This window comes from Danio aesculapii, chromosome 9 (genome assembly GCF_903798145.1).
Source record: "Danio aesculapii chromosome 9, fDanAes4.1, whole genome shotgun sequence".
Lineage (NCBI taxonomy): Eukaryota > Metazoa > Chordata > Actinopteri > Cypriniformes > Danionidae > Danio > Danio aesculapii.
Window position 1 is genome coordinate 45,693,361 of NC_079443.1, and position 23,150 is coordinate 45,716,510.

At 33.6% G+C, this 23,150-nt stretch overlaps 2 protein-coding genes across 3 annotated transcripts in view; one reads left to right on the forward strand and one right to left on the reverse strand.

Moving 5' to 3' along the window:
• Nucleotides 1-1,828, forward strand: part of ppp1r1c (protein phosphatase 1, regulatory (inhibitor) subunit 1C) — a 52,854-nt gene extending 51,026 nt beyond the window's left edge. Inside the window, exon 7 of the mRNA XM_056465852.1 lies at nt 274-1,828. Within this exon, the coding sequence (XP_056321827.1) occupies nt 274-368 (95 nt within the window). The 3' untranslated portion in view covers nt 369-1,828. The remainder of the gene's footprint in view (nt 1-273) is intronic.
• Nucleotides 1,829-8,370: 6,542 nt separating this feature from the next.
• pde1a (phosphodiesterase 1A, calmodulin-dependent) overlaps nt 8,371-23,150 on the reverse strand; it is a 145,838-nt gene continuing 131,058 nt past the window's right edge. For both annotated transcript variants that reach the window (XM_056465853.1, XM_056465854.1), the window contains 5 exons: nt 19,762-19,882; nt 17,877-17,958; nt 15,131-15,245; nt 11,863-12,050; nt 8,371-9,811 (listed from right to left, as the gene is read on the reverse strand). In XM_056465853.1, the coding sequence (XP_056321828.1) occupies nt 9,558-9,811; nt 11,863-12,050; nt 15,131-15,245; nt 17,877-17,958; nt 19,762-19,882 (760 nt within the window). In that variant the 3' untranslated portion in view covers nt 8,371-9,557. The remainder of the gene's footprint in view (nt 9,812-11,862; nt 12,051-15,130; nt 15,246-17,876; nt 17,959-19,761; nt 19,883-23,150) is intronic.

Here is a 23,150-nt window from a genome sequence, read left to right on the forward strand (position 1 = left end):
AGAATTAACTTCCAGTCAATTTTGAGTTAACTACACTCATTTCATTTGATAAAGCTGACTATTGGATTTTTACAGCACTATATAAAATATTAATTAATGAGACAATATTAGTAAAAAGCATTATGCAGAGGTCTTGTGGGTCCCTGTGCAAGAGCCTGTGTGTTAATCTGCCCCATGGCGCTTAAACTATATTTACCTCAAACTCCCATTGTAATATCGGCATGACACATTATTGGGACAAGTCCCAACCAGTTAAATGTCTTCTTTCCACAGGCGTAAAGGTGCTGAAAAAACAGACTGACCCTTCTTCACTTCTCCAGGAAGAAGAGGAGAGCAGCGGTGAACGGAAAAACAGCCAGACAGAGTAACACGGCAGACATCAAGAGAATTCAATCATGATTTGTAGTTTAACTTTGTTCCTTTTTTTAGCTTTGTTTTTCAGTATTAAATATGTACTAATGTGCACAACAAATACAAATGTGCATTTTTATTCCACTGTGGGGTCCAAAACAAACTTTATATACACACAATACAGATATTACATACTAAGTGAAGTTTATTTATAAACTAATTTCGAGAGGATCATGTGCTTATGATTGCTTACAGCTGGTCTCGCATTATTCAATTTATGATTCACCAATCAGATGATTCCTAAGCCTCTATAAATAGTTCCATATAACAGCCATCTTCGTTTTGATGAGTCCCCCCTTCCACCCCTACTCCTCCTCCTTTCCTAGATAGGTGGCACAGTGGCCTAGTGGTTAGCACTGTTGCCTCACAGCAAGAACATCACTGGTTCTGGTCATTACCAAGCCAGCCGACGTTTCTGTGCGGAGTTTACACGTTCTGCCCGTACTCACGTGGGTTTCCCCTGGTTTCCCCGGTTACCTCCCACCATCCAAAAACATGCAACTTATGTTAATTGGCTAATCCAAATCGTCACCATAGACATGCTCCAGTAAGTATTTATTTCTTAAGAGCCATCACTATCTGTTCATTAGCTACTACAGCAGGGGAGTTCTCGAGATCTATCTGAGCTCAAACTCCCCTCTCGCCTTGCAAACAGGAGGGAGCCCCGAGCTCGAGGATCTTATGAGCTCAGGGCTTTCTCCCGGGACAGCATGCCAAACAAGCTTTATAATCAATCATCAGCTAAGTGTGAACTCTTGAAAAAGTAATAATAATAAAAAATGCACATTTTTACCAGTCGTTTGGCATTTTTGCTAGTTATTTTAGACCCCACTGCGCATTATTTAGTATTATTTTATTTCATAATGTTAAGTTTGTTAATGTTAAGTTTATTTTGTTGTAATTTGAAACAAAAAAACTGATTAGGATTTATCGATATATTGGGAGGATTGTGAAACCAATCACGTCATTATTATTATCATCGGTGACTTCCTCGTATTGAAAGAGCTTGAGGTTCACATGACACTCTCTGACAGAAGCTATATTTTTGTAGGTTTGTGGCTGTTTTGTATGCAGACGTGACTCTGAAGTCCCACACGGCTGTTGTGCAGCCCACCTGCTTGCATATATGTGGGCATCATACATGGACTTAAGGCTTCAGACATGCCATTAAAGTTTTGTAACACATTTTCCCCCCAAAATATCTCATTTAATAATGACGATATCTAATTTTCTCAGATTTATTCATCAGGTGTTGTTTTTTTTTTATATTAAGTGATTTGTGTGTGTGTTTGTTTACTGTAAATGAGCTTTAAAAGATTAACAGGACCCTATGATTTTATTTGGATCTGTAGTAAATGTGTTGAACAAGTATTTCCAACAAATATACTGTATGACTCATTTTGTCTCTCTTTTTTTTTTTTTTTTTTAACTTTACCACGTTCCTTAAGTTTATGAAGCTTAAATAATTATCTGCAAATCTCATAAAAACCACAAGAAAAGTTGGCACATTTCACACAAAAAAGTTAAATATTTAATAGAGTAATAATTAGGCCACTGATAATTTTTGCTTGACATTTTTATGACCCTCTACAAATCGCATTAGTGCAAAAATAATAGTACGATAGCATACAAAATGGTATAATAAATGTAAGAAATGTAAGAAGTATTTGTTGTACTGAATTTATTAGAATTTAAAATAAATAAAATATCAAGAATGTATTTTTCCCATTCATATTAAATGGCTGAGAATTTCGTTACATTACAATAATAGAATAATGAACATTGTCAATGCAAAAAAAAAAAAAGAAAGTAAAGATTTGTGTGCCTGATTTTTTTAAATTGAGATATTTATTCATAAAACATTTATTTATATATATATATATATATATATATATATATATATATATATATATATATATATATATATATATATATATATATATATATATATATATATATATATATATATATATATATATATATATATATATATATATATATATATATATGTAAATTTGATCTGATATTCTACAAGTGTTTGTCACCCTTGACTAATAAATGAGATGGTCTTCTTTTATTAATGCTCTTCTGTTTAATAAACTTACTTTCTACAATTGAACTGACCCTGAGCTCAAAAGTGCTTTCAGCCCATGTGTATGAAGGTGAAAACAGCAAACATTACATCAGACCTCAAGTGATACAAAGATACAAATGACAAAAATGATTGTTTTTGGCTGTTTATGTCATACATATAATGAAAAAAAAGAACAGTATTTTTACATAAACTTTATAAAACATGATACAGTGATTTGGTAGTACCCTATGAATGTTTTGATGATCAGTGTAATACACAATGGCTGTGTTCAGCAATGGATACTATCATTACTGTTTTAATAGTTTTACAAAATTTACAAAAAAAACCAATTACCCAGATATGCAGTATTCATAATGTGTCCATCAATGCGTTGTGCTTGATTTGACTCCGTTATAAAACAGATTATATATATATATATATATATATATATATATATATATATATATATATATATATATATATATATATATATATATATATATATATATTCAGAAGTCAGAATTATTAGCAATTATTTAAATATTTAAAAATATTAAATAAATATTTCCCAAATGATGTTTAACAGTGTAAGGAAATTTTCACAGTATGTCTGATAATATTTTTTCTTCTAGAGAAACTCAATTGTTTTATTTCGGCTAGAAATAAAACAGGGGGGCTAATAATTCTGACTTAAGCTGTGTGTGTGTGTGTATATATATATATATATATATATATATATATATATATATATATATATATATATATATATATATATATATACACACACACACACGGCAACACTTTACAATAAGGTTGTAGTTAATGCATTTACTAACATGAACAAATAATGAACAATACATTTATTACAGTATTTGTTCTTGTTAGCTAATGAAAATACAATCATTAATAATGCATTAGTAAATTGTTCCTACTTAGTTGTTAATGAAATCTTATTGTAAAGTGTGACCATATACACAGTAGTCAACATTTGAAGCAGTTCATCACAGTTGTCCTAGAAATATTGAACAACACCAATTCTTGTTTTAGGACCATTTTGAAAAAAAAAAAAAAAACATTTTTGATCCACTTTAAATGTTGACTGCTGTATATATACACTTTATTAGGTACACCTTACTAGTACCGGGTCGAACCCCCTTTTGTCTTAAAAGGGGAATTGCCTTAATCCTTCGTGGCAGAGATTCAACAAGGTACTGGAAATATTCCTCAGAGATTTTGGTCCATATTGACATGAAAGCATCAAGCAGTTGCTGAAGATTTATGGACTGCACATCCATGATGCGAATCTCCCGTTCCGGCACATCCCAAAGGTGCTCTATTGGATTGAGATCCGTTGACTGTGGAGGCCTTTTGAGTACAGTGAACTCATTGTCAGTCTGAGATGTCTGAGATGATTCGCGCTTTATGACATGGCGTGCTATCCTGCTGGAAGTAGCCATCAGAAGATGGGTACATTGTGGTCATAAAGGGATGGACATGGTCAGCAACAATATTCAGGTAGGCTGTGGCGTTAACTCAGTTGGTACTAATGGGCCCAAAGTGTGCCAAGAAAACATCCCCCACACCATTACACCACCACCAGCCTGAACCGTTAATACAAGACAGGATGGATCCATGCTTTCATGTTGTTGATGCCAAATTCTGACCCTACCATCCAAATGTCGCAGCAGAAATCGAGACTCATCAGACCAGGCAACCTTTTTCTAATATTATGTTATCCAATTTTGGTGAGCTTGTGTGAATTGTAGCCTCATTTTCCTGTTCTTAGCTGACAGGAGTGGAACCCGGAGATGCTCTTCTGCATACCTCAGTTGTAACGAGTGGTCATTTGAGTTACTGTTGCCTTTCTATCAGCTCCAACCAGTCTGGCCATTCTCCTCTGGCATCAACAAGGCATTTGTGCCCACAGAACTGCCGCTCACTGGATATTTTCTCTTTTTTAGACAATTCTCTGTAAACCCTAGAGATGGTTGTGTGTGAAAATCCCAGAAGATCAGCAGTTTCTGAAATACTCAAACCAGTCTCACTGGCACCAACAATCATGCCACGTTCAAAGTCACTTAAATCACCTTTCATCCCCATTCTGATGCTCAGTTTGAACTGCAGCAGATCATCTTGACCATGTCTACATGCCTAAAGGCATTGCTGCCATGTGATTGGCTGATTAGAAATTTGCATTAATAAGCAGTTGGACAGGTGTACCTAATAAAGTAGCCGGTGAGTGAGTATACACACACACACACACACAGTACACTAAAAGAGCAGTTTTTATTACCTTAGAGATCTATTCAAAACTATTTAATTTTGTTTTAAATAAATTGATATGATTGCTGTAGGATGATTCTGTGGTTAATTTTAGGTGTTTTATATACCTTTTTCTAGTACTTTCTTGTTTTAAAGTGGTCATAATGTTTTTTTGTTTGTTTTTTTTGCTAAACAAAAGGCTCACGTGTGTCCAGATTGTGCAAAGTTTCATCTCAAAATACCTTACAGATCATTTATTCATTTTACCATCATGTAAACGTCTATAATTAAAAGTTTTCAGGGTCAAAAACATGCTATTTTTCTGTGTGTGTTTCTTTAAATGCAAATGAGCTGCAGCTACCCGCCCCCTTTTCCAGAGGAGGGCGGAGCCTTTACAGCTTGCGCCTCAGATACTCTCATACGAACAAAGGAAACAGCTGCATGTTTTAAAGCCTTGTCAGTTTAAACTCCTAATGCTTGACTGTTAAATGGTGCACTATGTGAGCACTAAACCAATTTCTTTCACAGCAGCTGTGTTGAAATACTGTACACACAAGTCAAATGCACACAAGTACCACAAATTATAATGTTGGTTATGTCTGTAAATGTAAATGAAACCAATTGCATGTGTATCAGAATATTAGATCTGTGAACCACACTGCAAACACAGCTCAGCCGGGCCTTGGGAATTATTTAAACTGAGGAAAAGTTTACAATCGAGTCGTTTCACAAACAGTGCCTGATGATGTACTGTGAGAATAGCTTTAAACATTGCCTGAACATTACACTGAAAGTACAAAAAGCATAATAGGACCCCTTTAAACATTTGCAGTTCTGTTGCACTACTTTTTTTTCATACTCCACAGGATTTAGTGTACAGTAAGCTAGTATTCCACTCCAAACACAGCCAATGTACGCAACACTTATTTAGAAACTTCTACGTACTATTATAGCATATGGATTTAAAGGGATTTTGACAATCGTTTGTTTAATTGAAATATCGCCCCCTTGAGGACAAGTACCTCTACCATTAGGTTAAAAAAAGGCTCATGATTTTATAGGCGGCATGTTCTACTAAAACTTTACTGCTGCACATACTATACATGTCATGCTATGATTAAAAAACGCTCTTTATGGATTGTTCTGGAAATTGGAGGGAATAACATTCATAAGTCTAGAGAAACACATCCTACCAGAATGGTCAAATCCTCCAGTCATTCTGAGTGAATGTGCCGCAGTGAGCTGGTAAGCATGACCGTATCCAGAATCAAATACTCAAACTGTGTAGCTGCGCGCTCTTTAATAAATAATGACACAGTCTACAAACAAAAATAATAATAATAATATACAAAAAACCCTAACAAGCCCGGGAAGCAAATACAGCACCCTTCTCTTCTTAAAATGTTGGCTCCCTTGGTAAATATGAGCCAAGAAGTCTGAAAAAAAAAAAATGTCTTGATTGTTTGCTCTTAATTTTAACAAAGAGAGAAACCGCTTTTAACTGAGAACAAACATTTGCAAACACACAGCTTTTCTTTGTAAAATATATACTGCATGTGTTCCAGAATTATTTACACCCCTATTAAGTACTGTTTATTCCTATATAATTGTTATTGGATTTAGTGTAGCTGGGTGACTAGGAAAGAAAGAAAAGAGAGAAAAAAAAAAAAAAAACGACCGTTTCATTTTTAGCAAATACCTTTTTCCTCCTGCTTTTTTCTTTCTTAAATATAAATTAAGACAAAAATAAATAAAATTATGAGAAAAATAAATTAGGACAAATTGTTAACAAATTTTTTTTGTCTGATTTAAAAGTAAATTTTGTTGATGTAAACAGGGTTCCAATAAGAATTTCATGCAATTTCTGGAATATTTAAAGGGTCAATTCCAAGGAACTTTTCATAATAAGTCATGGAATATATGTGATTTTTGTTTGCCATTTTAAATTTGCCTTCCCATTTATCAAAATGTATTTTACTCTGTATCATTACATACATATATTTTACATTTCTGATTGGTTGTGGCAAAAATTTGCAGCAATTGTGTCATTTTTATGTGTGGTTTTGCTCTGGCTGTATATGCATTGACTGGCCCAAAACTGTACGAAATCTGTGCCAGTTAAAAGAATTGCAAGCTCTTCTAAATCATTGCAATTGTTGCTTTATTTAATTTTAAACTTAGCAAGCACAAAGGTCTGGAAGGAATGCTCAACAAAAACTGCAGCCGATTCTAATGTTATCATTCGATTGAATGGGCATTATCAGTGGCTGTCAGCTGATAGATATAGGCCACTAAGGGCCACTGTGCCAACTAGTAGGCTCAGAAGGCTTTTATCATCCATCCACATGGTTAATCAGCTATAGATCACATGGCTGGAAGTTAACGAGAATTATTTATATTTAATTTCCCATTAATTGTATTTTATTAACATCTACCCCAACCCAACCCGAAACCCAACCATCACAGTAATGTAAAACAGATCCAGATCTGAAGTCTTCTCTATTAGTATATAATGCCTTGCCTTGATTAACCATGAGAATTATTTATATTATTTATTAAATTTCCCATTAATTGTATTTTATTAACGTCTACCCCTACCCCAACCCTAAACGCAACCCTTACAGTAATGTAAAAACAGATCTGGAGTCTTCTCTGTTATTATAGCTGATTAACCATGTGGATGGATGATAACAGCCTTCTGAGCCTGCCAGTAGCTGCAGAAGGCCCCTACTGACCCATTTCTATCAGCTGATAACCACTGATAATGCCCATTCAATTAAGTTATAGCATTCGAATCGGGTGAAAACTGCTGCTGCCTGATTTTTTTTGTTCATTATACGTAGGTAATGAAAAAATCTGCTTTTTACCCGGTAAAAGTCATGAAATGTGCCTCAGACAGGGACCCCTGTATTAATAGATGTTTTTAGTGAAGATAAATTTTTTTTCACATAATTAGTTAATTTATATTAGATGACTTTTTCATTGTAGAGCATTTCCGTATTTTAAAGGGGTCATACTTTGGTGTAATATATACATCTCAGCTGTTAATGCCCATTTAGGTTAAACAGATGCTGTTGTGTATGTTTCTTTAAATGCAAATGAGGCGCGTCTTCCCACTCCCTTTTGAGAAAAGGGCGAAGCCTTTACAGTTTGAACCACAGTTACTCTAGAAACAACAAACAAACTTAAGCGTCTTCAGTTGTTTTCTTTTTTCTGTTTAAACAGTGATCCAGCAGGAATTTCATGGCATTTCTGGAATATTTAAAAAGTCTATTCCAAGCTATTTTTAGCCAAACTGTGTGCCATTTTAAATTTGACTTACCATTTAATCAAAATGTTTATTTTCTGTATCTTATATTTTTTACATTTTTTAATTGTCACTGCCTAAAATGACAAAATTTGCAGCAATGTTTGTGTCATTTCTTGTGTGATATTGCTATGGCTGTATATGCATTGGCTGGCCCTAAACTGCAGAAAATCTGCAGCAATTAAAAGAACTGTTAACTTCACTAAATATTTGCGCTATTTGCTTGATTTAGCGTTTAAACTTTATGTAGCGTTTAAAAATTTTAGCGTTTAAAAATTATGGATGAACTGCTCAACAAAACAGCTCCCTGTTTTTTTTGTTCATTATAGATCATGAAATTCCACTTTTTACTCAATAGAAAGTCAGGAAATTTAACATTTAGCTCAGAGTGGGAACCCTGTATAAATAGATGTGTCCCTAGGTTGACTTAGTGGTCAAATACATTTGTTTAACATAATTTATATTAGATGACTTTTTTCATTGTAGAGCATTTTCCTACTTTAAAGTAGTCATCTTATGATGTAATATTTACAACTCATCAACAAATGCCTATTTTAGCTTAAAAATATGCTGTTGTGCGTGTGTTTCTTTAAATGCAAATGAGCTACTTCTTCCCTCCCCTTTTGAGAAAAGAGTGCAGCTTTTAGACGTATATTTTAGCAACAGCAATGTGAAATGTTAAAACGTGCATTTTTTTATTTGATGTTTGACGTAATCCTAACTGAAACACGAAAAGAGGGTGGGACAGAGTAGCTCCACCCCTTTTTAAAAATGAGCCAATAACTTGTTGTTTTATCTCAGCTCTGCCAATGAGAGTGGTTAAGCTCAAGCACATCAAATGAAAAGCAAACGAGAAGTGTCTTGAAGGGGGCGGGGCATGGCAGATGCATTTGATTGGTCAGAAGATTTGACGAGAAACTAAAGTATGAGGTGACGTATGACATTTACCAATGTTTCCAAGGCAAGTTGTTGCAAACAATTGAAATGGGCTGAATTTAAACAAATTAATTAGGTTAAACATTGCTAAATTTAATTAGTTTGTTTAAATTCAGCCCACATAAATTGTTTGCAACCACTTAACTGAAAAATCATTTAGTAAATCCAGTAACCATATTTTCAGGGTGCAGGCTTTAAATGTTTATATCTTCTAAAATGTAATTTTTTTTGTACCACACAAGCTTATTTATATCTTTAGGATACTGATACTTACATCTAAAAAAAACATTTAAATTTCACGTGTTTTTCCACAGCCTTCTCTTATATTCACCAAGGGAGTCGATATTAGCTGAGGGCACTATAGGCAGCGTTGCGTTTTCAGAGGCTCGAATCCTCCTGAAAGTCTCCAGCTATAACACAGCGGCCATTACAACACTGCACATCATCATCATCATCATCATCTCTCTGTAGGAATCCTCACATCCGCCTCCAGCCAGAGAGTATAATAACGGTACAATACAATGAGGACAATGCTATGTACATCGTCCCATTTGTGACTGCAAAGATTCAGGCGCTCTTGCCGTTCCAGGGCAGCGTTTCTGAGCTGTGCTCCTCTGGGGAAGCATCTCCGGCTCCCTCCGTCGGGGACTGAGAGCTCTGGTCCAGAGAGTCCTGGGACGAGTGTGTGGAGTCTGTATTGTTGAGTTCATTGAGGGATTTGGACTCAGAGTCGTGATTCTCTTGGGACAGGGTGAGCTGCGTGCTCCTCATGGGCTCCTCCTGAAGGTCTGACATCCTCTCATGCTGCTTGTTGGCCAATTCTGGGAAGAGACAGAATGTGGCATTAGATATCAGACATCTTATCATATACAGTTGAAGTCAGAATTATTAGCCCTCCTGAATTATTAGCGCCTCATATTTTTTTTCCAATTTCTGTTTAACAGAAAGATTTTTTTCAACACATTTCTATTTATAATAGTTTAAATAACTCATTTCTAATAACTGATTTATTTTATCTTTTCCATGATGATAGTAAATAATATTTTACTAGATGTTTTCTAAGATACAGTACTAGTGTTCAGCTTAAAGTGACATTTAAAGGCTTAACTAGGTTATTTAGGCAAGTTAGGGTAATTAGGCAAGTCATTGTATAACGGTGGTTTCTTCTGTACACAATCGAATAACAAATATTGCTAAAGTGGGTTAATAATTTTGACCCTGTAAATGGTTTAAAAAATAATAATAATAACAGCTTTTATGGCTTCTGAAATAAAACAAATAGAATTTCTCCAGAGGTAAAAATATTATAGGAAATACTGTGAAAAATCCTTTGCTCTGTTAAAAAATCATTTGGGATATAAAAAAATAGATTAAAAAAAAAAAACTCAGGAGGGCTAATGATTTTGACTTCAACTGTATCTTCAACTGTAACTTTTATCATATAGGGTTACTTTAACACAGGTGATGAGGTTGATTCAGTAATGGTAGGAGGTCATGTGCGTTTCGCTTATCATTTAAAGAAATTCACTAGAAGCTAAGCCTTATTTGTCAGATAATGTTAATTATTAAGTATTTTTATTGCCATGTAATATTAATACCTTTTACCTGATGCTAAACAAATGGTTTAAAATCAAATTTTTGAAAAAAAACAAATTGAGGTCAAATGTTTTTTGTTTAAAAAAAATGTTTTCATGAGATATGATATCATGAAATATAAATATATGAATTTAGATAAGTGTGTGTGTGTGTGTGTGTGTGTGCATGTGTGTGTGTGTGTGTGCGTGCGTGCGTGTTTTTTTTTATTTTTATTTAAATGACTGACTTTAAGTGAATTTTGAATAAAAAGCATCCAACAAGTGTCCAGAAAATAAGATTCTATTTATTATTACTACTACTATTATAAAAAATAAATAAAAAAATTCGTAACCTTTGGTCATAACATGCTTGAAATTGGTTTTGGCAAATACAATTATGCATCAGTATTCTTTCTTTTTGAATCATGAAAAAATGTATATTTTAACTACAAAATGTATTTTTGTAAATTTGTAATAAAATTATTCAACACTAACAAGTCTCATTAATATATTTTTAAGAGTCCAATATCACTCAAATTCTACTTAATATTAAAAAAAAGTTCAAAGTTCATCTTTAAAATGCTTGTACCCAAGTAATAATTTCTTTACTGTTAAAATTAATTCATTCATCAATTCATCAATTATTCATTAATGAATTTATTTATCAATGTATTTGTTTCTTTTAATGATTTGGAGTGAATATTGAAGGGTAAAAAGCATCCAACAACTGTCATGCATACATGGATATCCTAACTAAATAAAATAAACTTCAATCTATTACAAGTTTTCAATAAATGCTAGGATTTTAATTGTTTTTTTGGGGGGTTCTCAACATGCAAGAAATGAATTTTATAGTTTTAAATAGTTCATTATCTAAGACTTTCATTATTAATCTTAAAAATACAGATATTTGTCTATAATGGATACTTTTGAAGTTGTAGAAATGTGCTTCTACACTGTAAAAATGCTGGGTTCCACAATCGATTTGTGGGAGAAGAAGGAATTAAGTTACCTTATTAGTTTTTACAAATTTAAGTGGATTGAACGTAAAACAATTAAATTGACCACCCCCCCCCCCCCCCCCCAAAAAAAAAAACTAAAAAACAAGAGTTGTGTAGTTTTAGCTGATTATATGAAAGTAATTTAAACAAACGTCATCTTTTCAGTGTAATAAGTAATTTATTTTTATTTATTTATTTTACATTGTTCCGATTTGTATGTTTTCCCTAATTTTAATTAGCTTGTATGTGCAGTATTTTGACTGGCTGTATATAGAGAGAGTGAGATGTGTGTCAGACCTTGAACAGACAGCTCTTTCCAGCGCTCCTTGTTGTTCTGGATGATTTCAGAGAGCAGATGTCGGACGTGTTTCTGGTCGATGCCACACAGTGAATAATCTGTGCTTCCTCCACGCTCATCATTAGATCCGCGGTCACTGTGTCTCTGAACAGACTCCACCACTGCTGCTGATCCCCGACCAGTCAAACTGAACATCACAAATGCACACACAACACAGGCGATCTTGTGGTATTAATCAATGAATCTTTTATCATCACACTACTGACCTGCAAAACATTTTACTTTAACAGTTATAATAAAAAATGCATTTTATGTATGTAGTTTGCTTTATTGTTCATAAATGTTCCAAACTAATTCAAACTAACTGAATTAAGACATTATTATAAAGTACACTACAGATGTGGCCACTGTGAATGCACACGTGATAAAAGTGATCACTGCAGTAAAGTGCGGCATGGCCCAGCATGGTTTAACACAAGAAATAAATGGCCAGCAGGAGGCAGTTATGTAACACAGTGAACATACTGAACTGATATAATGCAGCAGTCAGAGCATGTGAGTTGAGCTGAGCGGTGTGACGCTCCGCTTAGCATTTTGCTCCATGGTCGTGCGTTTGCTCGCCGATAAATCAACACCTCTCATATCCCACGCCGACATAAAATTTCTCTAGTAGGCTAACTCTAATTTTTTTAGTAACTAAAAAATCTTAAATAACTGTCTAAGATTAAAGCATTTCGATAAAATACGTTTCTCATTCAACGCGGTGTCCTTTCTTGTGCTTTTTTCTTTCAGTACAGTTTTTTAATAATATTTCAATAGGGCTAAGTGATCAACTGTGTATTTTATAGCCTATTTATTTAGGCAGCTGTGTGTGTTATCTTATACTAGTTTAACTGACTGTTAGCCTATTTTAAACTACGGAGCTCTGAACATAAATTCGCTACCACGACTATGTCTTAATAATGCATATCCTTGTTTTACTTAAAGTTATACTTTTTTTTTATCATTATTTTTTAGTATTTTTTCACCTTTAATGTGATATGACAGTGAAGCATTGGGAGCAGAGAGATGGGAAGAATCGGCATAAGACCTCGAGCCGGCAATCGAACTTGGATCGCTGTGAGCACCTTGGTGCTATATGTCGGCGCACTTAACCACTAGGCTTTTGCCGCCGACTTAAAGTTATACTTAGGGCCAGACGGAATCTGCGGACGTTTTTTGCTATTTCTATGGAGAATTTTGGTAAAAATCTGCAGATTTCTGTGAAATTATTTATGATTATGAGTATGATAACTAAAACCCTAATATGTGAAATAAAAAAATATATCTTTTTAACTTTTATTTCACGTTTAAAATGTGCAAATCCATTTAGATTCACAATGTTTGGTAAACAAAGCAAGTTTTTCATATAATATCTCTACTAAAAGACAGAAAATATTACTGTACAAACTGCATTGTACATAAATCAGATGAATATTTTCATATTAGTCAATAATTTTACAGTAATTAATTTAAAAACTGAATAAATATAGATTTACACACATTTACTCAAGTAAATAAACAGAATTAATGATGGGCTAAAAATCTGCGCAAATCTGCGGAAAATCTGTGGAATTCTGCGCCCGCAGATTAAGTGTGGGCCTATTTATATTTTAATAATTAATTATGAAATGGAATAATTTGTTCCTATAGTCCTACTAAATCTATGAAACTAAAGAATTAACTTACAAATTAATTTATGTAATTTAATCCTGCATGAACAAAAGAACACATACAGGTACGAAACTCAAATCAAATGGATTCTAAAACGAATTTTTAATTGAAGTTATAATATGTAGGCTAGCTTAAAGAGAACTATCCTAAACACAAGCCGTGAATTTGTCTGTAGGTCATCAGGGCTCCGTATCCCGTAGCCTAACAACAGACATGCGGAGCGTGTGTAGCCTAAGGCCAGGGAATGCACCATTTTGCATATAGCATACACAACCAACAAACCAACTTTTTTTTGCATTTGGAAAATTAAAGTTATTAATAATAGTTCTTATAAAAGATCCATTATAAATAGCCTACAAGCAAATCCAATGATTTACTTGAGTTTTGTATGATAACTCTGCACCAAACTGAGGCGTTCATTTTAGGTAACACTTTTCAAAAGGACGCATTAGGAAACAGAAAAAGAAAAAAAATCTGGAAAAAATCTGCTTTTTCATCAGAAAAAGCTACTTTGTGAAAGATTGTTTAAAAAAAACATTAAAAATATACAAATGATGGGCGATGCAGTGGCGCAGTAGGCAGTGCTGTCGCCTCACAGCAAGAAGGTCACTGGTTCGAGCCTCGGCTGAGTAAGTTGCCGTTTCTGTGTGGAGTTTGCATGTTCTCCCTGCGTTCGTGTGGGGTTTCCTCTGGGTGCTCTGGTTTCCCCCACAGTCCAAAGACATGTGGTACAGGTGAATTGGGCCATAGTGTATGTGTGTGAATGAATGTGTATGGATATTTCCCAGGGATGGGTTGTGGCTGAAAGGGCATCCGCTGCGTAAAACATATGCTGGATAAGTTGGTGGATCATTACGCTGTGGCAACCCCAGATTAATAAAGAAAATAAACAAATGAATGAAGATACAAATGAACTTTTATTAGCTCAATGAAATAAAAGTTTTTAATCAGTTATTAAACATTAAGAAATTGGTTTCTTATTTTCTTAAAAATCACTTAAGATTAATAATTTGTTTGGTTTTAATAGTAGTTTTAAATGTCACTTTAGTAGTTTAATTGTCACTGGTTTAATTAACTAATTTTAACAAACAAAGCCCTTTAAAGTGTTAACAAACAGTAGTGCTATTAAAAAATCAGAACATTCATTCGCGTGGGCTTCCTCCGGGTGCTCCGGTTTCCCCCACAGTCCAAAGACATGCAGGTACAGGTGAATTTGGAAGGCTAAGATTGTCCGTAGTGTATGTGAGTGAGTGAGTGTGCATGGATGTTTCCCAGAGATGGGTTGCGGCTGGAAGGGCATCCGCTGCGTAAAACATGTGCTGGATAAGTTGGCAGTTCATTCTGCTGTGGCGACCATTGATTAATAAAGGGACTAATCCGAAAAGAAAATGAATGAATGAATATATCCCTTTAATAATACTGTTTTGTTTAAACGCACCAAAATATATGATCTATATTAACTGAGAAATGTATAAAAATATTCATTTTCAATATGGGTTGTATTCAATTATGCGGAGCACTGTATATTGCATTATTGTATATTATTGTTCTCACCTGGACCTGCGCACTCCTCCAGATTTGACAGCTTCCTCTATGAGAGGACTAATGATCTTCTCTGTGGTGTCGACCAGGACAGAGAATGTGGGCTCCACAATAAAATCAATGAATCCTTTGAAAGACAGAAGAAAAAAAAGTTATTTGCTTATAATGCTTTAGTCATTTATTTAACCAGCCAGAAACTCGTTAGCAATAATGGCCATGAATCCAATCAAGACGCCTGCAGTTATTGTGTCGTTAAATCAAAGCGTATTTGTTTATGAGCTCTATTAAACATTAAAGACAGGATGTTGTTCTCCCGGCGGCCTCTTGATGGCAGTAAAGAGCTGAGCATGACTAGACTGAACACGGCGATGTGTGAAAAATCATCACAACATCATACAGACACATTACTCAATCTACAGACACAATCCATCTGACTGTAATATTTCTGCGACGTTAGAAAATGTATCATTTGTTTGCGTGTGAAACGTAGATCTATAAGGTGCACAAATGAGCCAATTTAGCATAGATGTTCATGAGTAACATCCATTTCATTAGTTTTTCTCAGTTGCTTAGGTGCATTTTTCACTACTTACATTTACACTATTTACATTTGCACAACAGTTAAAGCATTTCTTTAAAGTCTTAAATATTAGTCATTTGTGCACATGAGAGTAGTTTCTTATTCCTTCCAACAAATTGCAAATGCTTTTGGATATGCATCAATTGCTTTCATACAGCTCTCTGCTGTTTTATAACATCATTGGCTTATGTCATGTCAGTGAAAGTTAACTAAACTTGTGAATGCTGAATAGTCATTCCATATAAAGCTAATAGTCCTCATTTGATTACTTGAGTCATTTGTATACAAAAATGTTGAACTAGTTGCCAAAATCTGTCAAGCTAATGTTATTAAAAAAAAAAAAAATCCCTTTTTTCCCCTGAAAATGTTTTATAAATTAAACAATTTCATGAATGACTTACAGACCTGTGTATGTTGTAGGTTTCAGTTCCAATATGTACTGCAGTATTGTCTGTTGTGCACAGCTCTACCTAAAGGAAGTTTATGTTTGTTGTAAATAAGGGTGTATTTATTCTTTTGCACAATGCTGTGAATAAATTAGAATTGTAAAGAGCATATGCAGTAAAAATGTGAAACATGCATATTCAGTGTCTTGTACTCAGATACCTCACTAAATGCAGTAACTTTACTGTAGTTTTCAAATGGCTGTGCAAATTAGTATATAGTGCTGTCTTGAGCATTTTCTGGAACGGTCACCAAAATCTGACTTTTTTTGCATTGGAAAACATTTACAGAGTAAACTGTCATAATTAAAACATGATAAAGCTATTTGACTATATTGTTCATAATAAATGGTGTCAGGACTTTTCATCTTGATGACACTGACACTTTCATTGACAACAATACTTGCCTTTGAGGAATGAGCTATCCATTTTGAGCAAGTGACATTCTTTTGCGGGTTATTAGGTTTTGCAGTTTGTACTAATTGTTTTGAGAAATGCTTTAACTATTGTGCAAATGTAAATAGTGTTGTGAGAAATCCACCAAAGCCACTGAGAAAAACTGTCATGGATGGATGGATGGATGGATGGATGGATGGATGGATGGATGGATGGATGGATGGATGGATGGATGGACGGACAGACAGAGACAGAGAGACAGATAGACAGACAGATAGACAGACAGAAAGACAGACAGACGACAGACAGAATGACTGAAGGATAGTCAGATAGACAGATAGATAGATTCGATTCACTATCGATAGACAGACAAACAGACAGACAGACAGACAGACAGACTGACGGACAGATTGACGGACAGATTGACGGACAGATTGACGGATAGACAGACAGACAAATAGATATATAGATAGAAAAAAGAAAGAAAAAATACATACAGTACACAACTTAAATATACTGATATATAAATTAAATCCAAAAAGAAAGAAAAAAGGTATACAGTACACATACTCTATAGTGTTGTTAAAATAGTGTCTGGAGTTGTTAAGAACAAAGAAATTCCTTTAAGGCAGTTTGAAAGATAAAGATGCTAAAAATAGTTCATCATTGCTTCTAGTTCATCAACCTTAAAAACAGGTCAAGCTAAGCGCACTGGGATACAATACTGCATAACGTCTGCTTCCTTTAGCAAATGTACAGTAGCAGATCATCCGTGTACGGCATACAGAAACTTTAGATATAAACACACTGCGTATACTGCAGAGGAAGTATAGTTAGGAAGTGTGCGTGTGTGTGTGTGTGTGTGTGTGTGCGTGTGTGTGTGTGTGTGTGTGTGCGTGTAACATATCAGGACAGAATTTTGAATAATGGCATGGGTATTACACAGGTATTACAAGGAGAGGGGGAATTATGAGAACATTCCTTATGCCCCCATTTTTCAGAAGGCCCAGATATGATACAGTGGATGATACTTTTCTTAAATGCATATAAGAACTAGGGTTAGGTGTAGGATGGAGGCTTATGTAATGCCCTCACAATTGTGTAGTGACATGGATAATGTCTAACCAGTGTATTACACTGTTGATGTGGTTTACTTTGTCCTTATAATTCAAAACAGTTAAAAATCATACTTAATGGGGTCTTTTGACATTTAAATTTTGCCACAGGTTTTCTTGGAGGGTTGGGTTAGGCCATAAGGGTTTTTTACAGTATAAAATGCATACTGCATATACAAGTGTGTGCGTGCCTGTGTGTGTGTGTGTGTGTGTTGTAACTCTACCTATCTGAGACTGGGCGATCATGGTGGCTTTGCGGTCACAGAGCGGAGAGAAAGGCAGTCCTAGTTCTGCTTCTTTGTCCCCCTGTCGAGTCAATAAAACAATCATTCAGTCACACTGTGAACAACACTCTGAGCACAGTCTAATAAAGCTTTCCTCTCTATACTGAGACATCATGTACCCGAGATTTCTGAGACGATGGGGTATTGATTGCAAATTGCAAGACAAATGAAGACAAATATACTGTATATATATTTCTAGAATAAAGATCCTGTACATATACAGCTGAAATCAATTATTAGCCCCCCCTGTTTATTTTATCCTCAATTTCAGTTTGACGGGGAGCAGATTTTTTTTTCAACATTTCTAAACATAATAGTTTTAATAACTCATTTCTAATAACTGATTTATTTTATCTTTGCCATGATGACAGTACATAATATTTGACTAGATATTAGTATTCAGCTTAAAGTGTCATTTAAAGGCTTAATTAGGTTAATTAGGTTAACAAGGCAGGTTAGGGTAATAGGCAAGTTATTGTATAACTGTGGTTTGTTCTGTAGATTACTGAAAAAAAATATAGTTTAAAGCAGCTAATAATATTGACCTTAAAATGGTTGATAACAATTAAAGACTGCTTTTATTCTAGCCTAAATAAAACAAATAAGACTTTCTCCAGAAGAAAAAATATTATAGGACATACTGTTAAAAATTCCTTGCTCTGTTAAACATAATTTGGGAAATATTTGAATAATGAGAGCTAATAATTTTGACTTTAACTGTATATGCAGACACACACACATGCATGCACACACACATATAACATTTATTTATATATAATACAGAAACAAAGAAACAAAATGTGTTGTAAAATAGTTTCCACTTTGCAAAAGTAATAGGATTAAAAACTAAAAATCCTGAACTCCAGCTTATAAAATGTAATTGTACCATTACAGTACATTTATTCTTTGTTTTATGTATAATTTCTACATAATTATTGTTATAATAAATTATCCATATAATATCCATATATAACGGAGAAAAGCTTTTTTTCAACACATTTCTAAACATAATCGTATTATTAACTCATTTCTAATAACTGATTTATTTGATCTTTGCCATGATGACAGTAAATAATATTTGACTAGATATTTTTCAAGACACTTCTATACAGCTTAAAGTGACAATTAAAGGCTTAACTAGGTTAATTAGGTTAACTAGGCAGGTTAAGATAAAGAGGCAAGTCATTGTATAACAGTGGTTTGTTCTGTAGATAACTGAAAAAAAAATAGCTTAAAGGGGCTAATAATATTGACCTTAAAATAATTTTGATAACAATTAAAAACTGCTTTTATTCTAGCCTAAATAAAACAAATACGACTTTCTACAGAAGTATTTTTTTTATCAGACATACTGTGAAAATTTCCTTGCTCTGCTAAACATCATGTAGAAAATATTTTAAAAAGAAAAAAAATCATATATATTGTATGTATATATATATATGTATATATATATATATATATATATATATATATATATATATATATATATATATATATATATATATATATATATATATATATATATATATATATATATATATATATATATATATATATATATATATATATATATATATATATATATATATATACAGTATATACACACACACAATTCTCTGACTGCCACTGTGCACTGAAACATAAATGATGAATAATCTTTTGTATCTTTCAAAAACAAAGTGTTCATGCATTTATTGTTCTGTTTTGCTATTTGGTTTTTTTTCCATCTTGTGCATAAGCTGTCTGATGGATTCTAGTTCAGTGGGATGATGTGTGCGTCTGAGGGAGTTGAGCTAGTGCTGTGGCAGATGTGTGTGTGTTGTACCTGTCTGAAGAACTCCTCCATGAGGGCTTGAGTCCAGCGGTAGTGCAGCTTCCAGCCCTTCGCAGGATGACTGATATCCGCCGCGTGCAGCATCAGAGACAGCGCTTTAGCCTTGTCTATTCTGAAAGACACACATTCAGCACAGAGTCACTTAAAATACAGTCAAATAAACCATGATGCATTTAAAATAACCCATAGTCTCACACCAAAACTTACACTCATAAACATGTTTGTCTCTCTGTATTGTTTTTTCTATTGATCATACGTAATTTAGAAATATTAACTACTTTGAGTTTTATTACAGCTTAACAAAAAATGGTATTGGGGGGTGGGGCGGGGGGAGAAGAAAAGCTGTAGTCTACTAATATCCATGATTAAATATATAAATGTAAAATACAGATATAACAAAAGTATTTAATTACAAATGCGCATTTCATGAAATCAAAATTTTGTGGATAAAACGACTTATTTTATACAGTGCTCAGCATATATGAGTACACCCCCCACAAATCTCTCATTTAAATTAATATTTTCTATAGGATGCTTTACAATGTTATATTTGTGCTTATACAATGGTTCTGTCTGCTTCTTGAATCTGATTGGCTGATAGCCATGCAATATTCTGCTAATAACATCACTCGTCCAGCCTCTTAACCCTTCACTCCTAACCTTATTACTCCACCCACATACAGCGACAAGCAGAGGACACGCTACAGTTTGACAAATATAGCTGCTGTTGGACAACATTATGTACTTTTGAGGCTTTTTTAGTCGAGAATGTAGTTGTTTAGATTGCAACTATGCCGTTTATTTATAAGGATAGTGCCTGTTTTTAAATTTTTTTAATTTCTGAGAGACAGCGCATTGGCTGCCATTAGCCTGTCTTTGAGCAAAGATGGTTGACGAAGATCATCCACAAGATGACCACAGAGACCGCATAATAAACCCTAAGAGAAAAACTGTAACTTCAAACTACAGCTGATTAAATCATTATTAAACAGGTAAATCACTTTCTAAGTCGATCTCTCTCTTTTGTATTTTGTAGTGCTGTATTTATACCATAGTAATATTGTGATCTCCCAATTGCAACAGAGAAATACTGGGAAATCTCATGCCGTTCAGTCTTATAATCTTAAAATGTCAGCAAAATCACCTGTTTTGTCATCACTTTAGACATTACGCTAGAGAATCATTCAAATACTAGCTCTAAAGTGACGTTGGGGACTTAGCAATGGTTCCTGCTGTTCTGACGTCAGGAGCAGATGAGAATGAATGGCGGAAGAAAGTAGTTCCTCTTGCAAAAGGGTTTTTAGACTCTGTGTTTGATTTTCTTTTTTATATACACGATTATGCCGTCGAACTGTTTTATAAATGCAATATCACACTTGTAGCTGTGCGATATGGCTGTATATCGTCACCGGTGGGACACTAAGGCACTAGGCCAAAGCATGGCTCCCATCAGTGCCGATATACAGTCACATCACACTGCTACTCGTGTGATATTACTCATATATACATTTGTTCATCCTGTACTAAAGCCAAATTTGGAGCTAATCTAACAAAACATCTTCTTATCAAAAATTAGAGCCCAAATTTATGTTAGGGAAAAATATTAAATAACATTTTCAAAAATAGCTAAAATCAAGAGAAACAAAAATATATTCAATTTTGTTGAAATGTTGTAGTTTGTCATTCTTTTTGCAATATTTTGCATGAATTAAATTGTATTTTCTTTCAATTTCTAAAGATGTTCTGTGACTAAAATTTTATTTTAATAAATATATCAGTTTAATAAATCTGTTTTGTTTAAATGCACCAATATATATTATCCATATTCACTGAAATGGATAAAAATATTCATTGGAATTGGGTGTACTGTATTGCTGTATATAGTGTTAAGGGGCTTAAATTTAAACTTTTGTTTCCACAAAATGGATAACAATAATAATAATAATAATAATAATAATAATAATAATAATAATAAATGTTTCTTGATCACCAAAATCAACAAATAAGAAATATTTCAGAGATAACTAAAGTAATTAAATTAAATGAAAATAGATACTTCAATGCAATAATATTTACTGTTTTTGCTGTATTTTTGATCATTCATAAATGTAAGTTTGGTGAGCATAAGAAATTTTCAAAAACACAGTTTTTAATGGTTAATGATTATTTACCTTTAGATTGTATTTTCTAAAACTTTGGCACATAATGGAAAATAAAATGCATGTATGCATGCCTGCATGTTTTGAAGAAAATGTTCTCAATGAAAAAACAATATACAAAAATAGGCAGTGGTGATATTAGACATTAGCAGACATGAAATGAAGTTAAAAATAAACTAAAATGTATTTAAGAGTCTTAAAATAACTACTGTTAAAAATAGAACAAAGGACTTCAGAGGAAAGCGTTTAAAGTTAAGAACTGACAAATAGAGAATGACCTGTCATTTTTCTCATTAACTGGGGGAAAAAAAAAATATTGTTTTTGTCTGATTCTCTTTATCTACAAAATTATCTAAATAAAAAAATAAAAATCTCTGTTCACATGAAACAACAAAAACACACTGATGCATGTTAAGGGCATGCCGAACCAACAAGTCACCATAAAGGCCTTTTATGCTGGGTTGGCACCAAATGGGGAAATAAGTATCTGTATAAGTAAACTGCATACAAGTCAATGCAAACAGAGAACAGAGGCGGAATACCAATTAAAGGATTAAAATATTACAAAAACTATTATTTTCTACATAAATATAAAAACCACTGCCTCCATGCCGTCGTCATCTCGGGGGGCTTTTTCAGTTTATTCATGGCAATTTGCATTTGTATAATGTTATTATTATTAGCAGTGTTATTTATTACATGCATATTTATATTTATTTTAATAAAAAACAAGTTTATATTTTGTCCACCTGTCCGGTTTTGGACCATATGGGGCATAGGACGTGTGTTTGGATATAACTCAGTTTTTTGACCACACTTCTTTATTATTGTATATTTATTTGTTTGCTGGAAATTAAAACTGAATTTAGAAATAGTTTTGAAACAAATCTTTGCACTTAACAAACAAAATTAATTATGCAGGCTAATGGATGTCTTCAGCGAAGTGCGTACAACACCGTTTCCTTATCCACAAAAGAGAGAAAGAGAAAGTAAAGAAGCCAATAGGAGAAGGCTCATTCTTTATCCTCTCGCTGCAGATGCTCTGTTTAACTGTTTGCTAACTAGTAATGCGTTTAGTTATTCCCACTTACAAAGTCCACCATGTAAATAGCAAATGCACCATGGTGCGATGCAACTGAAACTTAAAGGGAATGTGAAATAAGACTCTGATTGCTCTGATTGGTTAATTCTCAAAACACGCCCATAAATCATAAAAAAATA